At 47.5% G+C, this 7812-nt stretch overlaps 1 protein-coding gene across 1 annotated transcript; it reads left to right on the forward strand.

Moving 5' to 3' along the window:
- The first annotated feature begins 417 nt into the window (after window positions 1-417).
- Window positions 418-6124, forward strand: LOC119277946 (mucin-5AC-like). The gene is made up of 10 exons (XM_037559294.1): window positions 418-813; window positions 2208-2332; window positions 2518-3204; window positions 3471-3980; window positions 4141-4205; window positions 4298-4393; window positions 4480-4558; window positions 5215-5304; window positions 5439-5530; window positions 5688-6124. The coding sequence occupies exons 2-10, from the start codon at window positions 2261-2263 to the stop codon at window positions 5710-5712; spliced, it is 1716 nt and encodes a 571-aa protein (XP_037415191.1). The 5' UTR covers window positions 418-813; window positions 2208-2260; the 3' UTR covers window positions 5713-6124.
- Window positions 6125-7812: the final 1688 nt, after the last annotated feature.

The raw sequence follows: 7812 nt of genomic DNA on the forward strand, positions 1-7812 counted from the left end.
AGTGGCCCACGGGATGGGAAACAGACAAACCCCCGAAATGGGCAGGGAGAAAAATGCTGCTGCCGATGACGACGGAGGAAGCCTCTCAAAAGTTTTCTGCTCGTCACCACGCCATGCATCCCCATCCCAACTGTGATGTGATCCAATAATTTGGAGCAACCCCTCTTGCTCTTGGTCTTATCCTCCACCAACCTGCCTTGGCCTACCCTCGCTAGCCGAGCCTCAACCTCTGGAGGTTCGACCCAAAATTTGCAATCCATCCACGCATAACTAAAAATTCATGAGCGCCGAAACAGTTTCCACTTTCCACGACGGCGCGCCGGAGAAGAACACACGTACCCCCACCACGACTCGACCGCTGCATCCGGGCCCACTGTCAGGGACGCGCACGGTACTAATAGAAGAAGCACCCGCCGCTTCGTTCTCCTCTGTCAAACGAAACGACAGTACACACCCAAGCCAGCCGGTGCGTGCATGTGTAGTTACGCGAGGAATCAATCGAGGTAATTATACCCCGCGCGCGGCCTAATCAAAGCCCAAATTTAAGAGCCATTGCTGCACGCAACGCAGCACGCCATACCTTTGCCATACCCTGCGTCCTCTGTGTTCGTCTTCTCCTCCTCCCGTGGCACCGCAACCGCAGTGGTAGTGCTACAGTGCCAAGCGGCGGGCGGGCGTGCGGGCTTCTCGTGGCCTCGACGCCTCGTGTCGTCTGATCTGAGCGAGTAGAGCAAGGGGGCGGCAGCACGGAGGGGATTCCCATCGCGCGCGGGGGTCGCTGGCTGCTTCCTCGCTCGAAGCGCCGGGCGTCAGGTAATGGAGGATTTCAGTCCCCCTCCCACGGTCTCTGCAGTTGTTCTTGGGCGATTTTTAGTTGCCAGGGCGGCGACAGTTTTCTTGCGGCAAAATTCTCTGCAATGCCGCGGGGTTTTCCTGGATGTATTCCTTGCTCAAGCCCGTCTTGCTATCTTCGCCCAGGGATTATCTTGTGCACTTCCTCTGCTTTGCTTGGTTGGGCGGCGAGCGGAGTGAATTTCCTGCAAATTTGTTGCTTCCTCTGCTGATTTCTCGCCCTTCGCACGGTCCTTTCGTTTCTTTCCGTGCGTGTTTTTTTAGGAGAAGTTGAATTGCGCATTTGCAGCTTTTCCAGGGGGGGACGGGGCGGTGGTGGTTCGATCCGGTTCTTGTGTTCCGCCAAAAAGTCCACTCTCTTTTCAGTTCAGCGCAGCTTTTGCCGCTCTTCAAAAGTGATAATTTTTTTTCTCAGTTCCTCTATCTTTTGGCCTTCTCTTTCCTTTTCCACGGTAAGTTGAATTTTAGTACTCCTTCGTTTTATGATAGTATAAGTCGATTTGCATTTTGGTGCAACGTACTCCCAACTTTTTCAATTCGCCAAACGGCAATTATGTTCTTCAAGTCTCTTTACTGTTCCCATAGACCGGAAATTGCGCGCGGAGTACTGCAGATGCAATTTTCGGGCCTTTTCCCCTTCGCCCCGTATTCCAAAAATCTTTTTTCTCGGGTGGAAATTTACTTCATGGACAGGCCCGAATTGGCCTTTCTCTGAATTCTCGGAATCCTAAGAGATTTCCGTATCTTTCTTTTACTTGGCCTCTGCAACTGCAACTGGTTTGGGTAGTTGGCATGTGAGATGTGAGCGAATAATGGCACGAGCTGGGTTGTTGAGAAGAGGAGTAGTGTCTCTGCCTGCATATGATTCTGGGTCGAGGGATTCAACTGCAGCTCGGAAGGTGGGAATTTTATTTGTGTGTGGAATCTTGACCCCAAAGGAAAGGATTGGTGTTGGAACATGCGCTAAAGGTGGATGCTTGGAGCATAATTGACCTGCTGAATTAATTTACTACTGCTTGGTTAGCTTCCACTGATGGAAATTCTCCATTCCAAGACACTACTGATGCTGGATTCTGGCCTCTTCAGAAAGTAACACTAGATGTCTCTTCGTCTTCGGTTTTGAGTTCTTACTTGAGCTGCAAAATGTTTCTGAACACCTGTTTTTGTGTCCTTGTTCGCGGTGTTAGATGAGCGTTGGTGTGTTCTTAATCTTAGTTTGCAATATTTTTCCTTGTAGATACAAAACGTCCACGTCTAGCAGGCTTTATTATTCATATTTTTAGTTGTTAGCATATCACAGCGTGTTTCAGTTATGTTATATCATGCTTTAATTATAACGAATTTCACTTTTGCAGGGTTTACCAACAAAACTTTACCCAGCTATGATGAATTAGCCGGAGAATAATCGATGGCGACTGAGGTCGATCAAACTTTTTTTGCGTGGTCACAAGGAGAAACAACTGACCTGGGTGTTTCTGAAGTAAGTTTTCGGAGATATTCATACCTCGCGTAATTTGAATTATGCATACTATGTGAATCAACCAGAAACGCTGCTTTTATTCTGAATTAGTAGAAAATAACATTCCAGTTCTGTTCCTGGAAAGAGTTTTGCCCCCAGCTAGTAGACTCACCTGCTTCTCTATGTTGTTTTCTTACTTCCGTAAGGGAGTTTCTGTATCCCAGACACTCAATCATGGTTCCGTGTCCTTCGGAAGGTTTGAACTCGAGTCACTATCTTGGGAGAAGTGGTCTGTATTTAGTAATGACAAACGCCATGAAGAGTTTGTTAAGTTCAATGGTTTAGTAGCTCAGAAGAAGGCATATTTTGAAGAGTACTACAAGAAGATCAGGGAACTCAAGGCTTCACAGCAGCAAATTCAGCAAACTGAACTTACCTTGGAATACAGTGGTGATGGCAGCGATTCTAGCCAAACGGAAGATATGCCGCATGAAGAGCTTGAAACTCCCACAGGATCTGGAACAATTGTGTACGATTATGTGGAGGAAGCTGCACATGAGACCTCATCTGAACAGGGCATGCAATGCTATCATGACCATGAAGATGAGGACTTCCGGAACGAACTTTCGTCATCCAATCTTGTTTCAGAAGTCAGAATTTCGCAGCAAACCGTCCAGGATGGTAGTGAAAATGCTCTTGGTGATAATTCAGATTCGGCCAATGTTGAAAATGCAGGTCTTGGTCATGAAGGTATTGGAGCAGCTTATGAAAATGCAAGGGTTTCTAGAAGAAATGCCGAGAAAGACCCCAGACTTAGATATGCTTCCTTGATAATACCAAAATCGGTTAAAACCGTTGCAGGCAGCACTCTGGACCGCACATCTGTTACTAAGGTAATAACACACCAAGCTTTGGTACATCACCCTCTGAAGTCTGAATCACTGCTGCTTTTATCTTGTTACTATGACAGTACTACTTGTCTGACCTTGTAGACAGATGATATGGCATTTTATTATGGATACTCTCTCTTTAATGCACAGTGTCTATCATACTCACTTTACTGCTTTTAGCTAGCTGCACGGACATATTTTGTGTTTATACGCCCAAGAGCTTGAATGTTTTGGTCAAGTAATAACACATTTTTCCTGAAACATTTCAGACGCCTGGTTCAGCAAAACCTAGCATGACTACAAACCAGAAGACTAAGACGAACAATGCCCGTAGCTCGAGTGTGGCATCTCAGAAGATAACCGGCGCGACACGTACTCGCAGGATTACAGAAAAAGAAGCTCCCGGGGTTACAGGTGTCAAAAGGCCTTCCTCAGCTGCCGGGCGCGTCACTTCTATCGGAGAGAAGCATCCCATCACCAGGGCAACCGTTAAGAAGCCTGCTGATGTCTCCACCCCAGGACGCCCTTCCTCTGCCGAAAGACGCCCTGTCACCAGAGAGCGTGCACAGAAGCAAGCCGCTGTCGCCACGCCATGCCGGCCTTCCACCTCTGAAAGACGCCCCGTTGACAGAGGAAGTGCAGCAAAGCGTTCTGGTGTTGAGGGTACACGTCGGCCCTCTACAGGAGAAAGACGCTCTGTTACCAGGGATAGTGCGAGAACTCCTAGCAAGACAGCAGGATCAAGTGTGGCGCATCCAAAGGTTATGACAACCACTGTGGTATGTTCCATCCTCTTCTCTTACCACAGTGTTAACTGTTAACATAACAAACATTCATCTGATAATTATAATGTACAGAAACTCATGCGGGTTTTGCGCTTATGTTTTACGTTGGAAGCGTAATGGTGTTTGATCTCACATGGCTTGTCTCTTCATGCAGAGCACTCTCAAAAGGCCAGCCCCTCTGAATGCTACTACTAAAAGTACCAAGCCAGAGCCAAAAAGGTTAGTCCTGTCATCATGTTGACGCATTCTCTGAAGATTTGGCTTTGTCTTGTGGTTTTAATTCCGTTGCTTTTTACTGCCTCGACCAACAGCAATATCAGAGGATCGAAAGATGCTTCAACAGTGTACAGTCACTTAACTAGGCCAGCAAGAATGGACTTGCAAGTGGCCGGCAAACAAAAATCAAGGTGCAAATCTTAATTGTGTTACTGGAATGTATTATGAAGGCTGGTTTGACCCTATTTTTTCCTGACAAAAACTTCTCACTATGTAGCTCGGTAAACTTGCCAGCAAGGAAAATGCTGAGTTCCAGTGTTGGAGAAGCAACTTTTGCAAGGCTGAAAAAGAAAGAGGTAAACTGCAAAAAAGAACGTATAATAGATCACTCTCTCCTAGATTGTGCATATTGCGATACACATAGCCTGGCTCAAAACTTGCTCATGATCAATGTTGTTCCATCCGCCCTCAAAGCTTAATGTTATTCCATGATTGAGAGCTGTGAATCCTGTGAAAAATAACAAGGATGGCAGGTTCAACAACTAGTTATTACAAGTAATTGTGTGAAACCAATGTTGGGTCCTGTGCACCAAGACTATTTTAGCGCGCGAAACTTTTGTGCCCCTGTTGGAGATGCTCTAACAACTGATACAGCGGGTCCTGTTTGAATTCAGAGGGATAGTTTCTGTCTCCTGCTCATAAACCCTAGTAGTCCGGTCCGGAACTTGCTTCCGGTTGGCACATAAAACCAGAGTATTAGGTAATACCGATGAAATGCACCAGTTCTTTGTAGTGCTCACACGGTCACACCTGAACTTTGCATAGTCTAAGTTTCGAGGCAACTAAACGTTATATGATTCAAATGGGTTACTATCGTGCTGTTGACTGGCACTTACCACAATCTCTGCAATTATTCCTTCTGGCGATAATTATTACTGAAATGGGGCCATGAAGGTACTGGTCTTAGCAATTAAAATGGACTTGCTAACGATCATGATGATCCTTTGTGTAGGGCATTCCGGCGACAGGGCAATCTCGAGGATCCACATCGAAGAAAACAACTCCTTTGCAGACAGGAAACACCAAGTCCAGGGCACCAAACGTACGCCATTCCTTCGTCAGCACACTGTCCATAACCATATTGGCACTTCCCCCCACAATCTTGAGATTTCCATTTGTTCGTAGTACTATGATGTGCATCTTTATACCTGACATTTTAACCACTCGATTTTGCAGCCACCGGCACCGCCGCCTCCACCACGTCGTCCGTCGAGAACAACGAGCAAACCAACTGTCAGCGGCTCATCAGTTGGTGGAAGAAAGCCAAAGTAAGCTGCTCATCATGAACACTTTATTTTTTATCTTGGTGTTTATACTCATCATGAACACTGAAAAAGCTACCTTATGTCAACACAAGCTACTCAAACACCATCCTCTTTTACAGTCTAACTCAGGCCATCTCACCCACCCAAATGTCCAATGCAGGGCCTCGACACCACAATGGCACTGATGCAAAGGGAGCATTCAAGCTAGTAGCCTACATAAACGTGGATCTGCGGAGCGCCGCACCGTCACACGCGCATCTAAAAGCACCGCACGGGCTTTGCGTGCTATCCAATTCCTTAGTACGATGTTTCTGCATATCGATCATTTCCATCAAGCACCGCACCCTCATCGATCTTCGTTCAGTTACAAGAGTATCTTGTGTAGCTCCTACATGTCTCATAAGTCATATATCACCAATAGTGAATACGTACTTAGCCTCGTCGTCCAGGGGACTTAGAACAGTGTATACTGTGTATATACATCAAATAAGTTATGTTTTAGATGATGTAAGATAAGATTAGCCTAAAGGTCGTTAAAGTAAGAAATGTGGCATGCCCAGTGAACTTTATATGTGGTATATACATATAAATTGGTCCTGAAGTCGTATGTAGGCATTTGTCATGGAAATTGCATGCATTAGTTCACGAGATATTGAAAAGGACGGCACCATAGGGCCTACCGAGACGGCCGCTGGATCATAGGACGTGCTCGGTGCTCTTTTCGTGGCCCAGATCGGTCGTACGTACGAGATTGGGGCAGGGTGCGGGCAAAAAACACATACTTGACCTGAGGACGAAGAATTATGTTTATGGGGTTCCTCGGAAAACTAGGAGCCTCCCGATAGGCGATTAGGGTTTCAGTGAAAAGGCGGCGCTCGTCGACGTCTTGTTGGCGGGACGCATCAAAACTCTGGGTCTGGAGATGGTTGCGTCTACGGATCCAAGCGGCAGTCCGAGGGGGCCGCAATCCCCGAGGACGGTGAGGGCACGGATGGAGGAGGCGATGGGAAAGTTGGACCTCACCGAGGAAGAAGCCACCCCATTGGTGGTTGACGATCTCGATGAAGGAGTCCCGCGGAAGTGGTCAATTGCCGGCAAAGTTCTGCATCGGAAGATCTTTCATATCCAAACCATGGCCAATGCATTGAGGCCGGCATGGGGTAACCCTACGGGTCTGTCTTTTAGGCCGGTGGGTGAGAACACCTTCGTGGCTGATTTTGAGGATCGTCGTGATCGCGATCGTGTGCGTGACGGCTCGCCGTGGCATGTGAGCCGGCATGCAGTAATCCTTGCGGATTTTGATGATTGCATGAGACCGTCGGAGTTAAAGTTTGACAGATTGCAGTTGTGGGCTAGGGTTCCAAATCTCCCCTTGTACTTGCAGACTGAAAATTGGGGGAAACAGATTGCTAAACAGACTGATGTCAACGCTACGTCAGTCCACTTTGATCCAGTGGGAGGATTCTTGAGGGCAAGGGTTACAATTGATGTCCACAAACCTTTGCGCCGTTGGATCCTGATTGATTCAGCGAAGAGGAAGTCTCGGGACTGGTATGATATTCAGTATGAGCACGTGCCGAACTTTTGTTTCTCGTGTGGTTGGCTTGGCCACTCTGATCTAGTTTGTCCTACTCCGGGTACCCGTGATGAGAACGGAGATCTACCTTTTAATACTAGCTTGCGAGCGCTGGAGGACAGGAAGGGAGCTGCGTCGAGTGATGGCTCGGTTAAGGAGCCACAAAATTCCGCTACCAGTAAGAAAGATGCAGCTTCATCGAACAGCAAATCAGGTGTCAATGAGGAGGTTAATTCCCCGAAGAAGAGAGCTCCACACAAAAGGAAGGGTGTCCCTCAGAATGAAAAAGTTTATCATAGGGTTGAAACACATGCCCTGCCAAGTGCTGGAAATCCGACGGACACAGGTGGCAATCCTACTGATATGGTTGTCTTCACAGCTCAGAAACCTGATGGTCCGGCTGGTGTAGAGGGGGATGGGGGAGGAGACGCTCGAGCTACGGAACCGGATCCAAAGAAGAAGAAGCCAACCCCCACATCTTCTGAAAACTCGGCAGCGGTTGCGGGTCAGCCCTGCCAGGAGCCATGAAATGTTTGAGTTGGAACTGTCGGGGGCTTGGGAACCCCGAGGCAGTTCAAGAGCTTCGGAAATTAACGAAGCAAGAAGGGCCTGCTTTGCTCTTTGTTTCAGAGACGAAGATCAGAGCTAAGAGGGTGGAGATTCTGCAACACAGTTTAGGTTTTGCGAGGTGCTTTGAGGTTGACAGTGC

This window comes from Triticum dicoccoides, chromosome 3B, assembly GCF_002162155.2.
Source record: "Triticum dicoccoides isolate Atlit2015 ecotype Zavitan chromosome 3B, WEW_v2.0, whole genome shotgun sequence".
NCBI classification, from domain to species: domain Eukaryota; kingdom Viridiplantae; phylum Streptophyta; class Magnoliopsida; order Poales; family Poaceae; genus Triticum; species Triticum dicoccoides.

Excerpts from the sequence above, each read along its gene's own strand:
- LOC119277946 (XM_037559294.1), top strand. The coding sequence starts at position 2,261 with ATGGCGACTGAGGTCGATCAAACTTTTTTTGCGTGGTCACAAGGAGAA. Across the intron at positions 2,333-2,517 it reads CTGACCTGGGTGTTTCTGAA|GGAGTTTCTGTATCCCAGAC; the intron begins GTAAGTTTTCGG and ends TACTTCCGTAAG. Across the intron at positions 3,205-3,470 it reads ACCGCACATCTGTTACTAAG|ACGCCTGGTTCAGCAAAACC; the intron begins GTAATAACACAC and ends GAAACATTTCAG.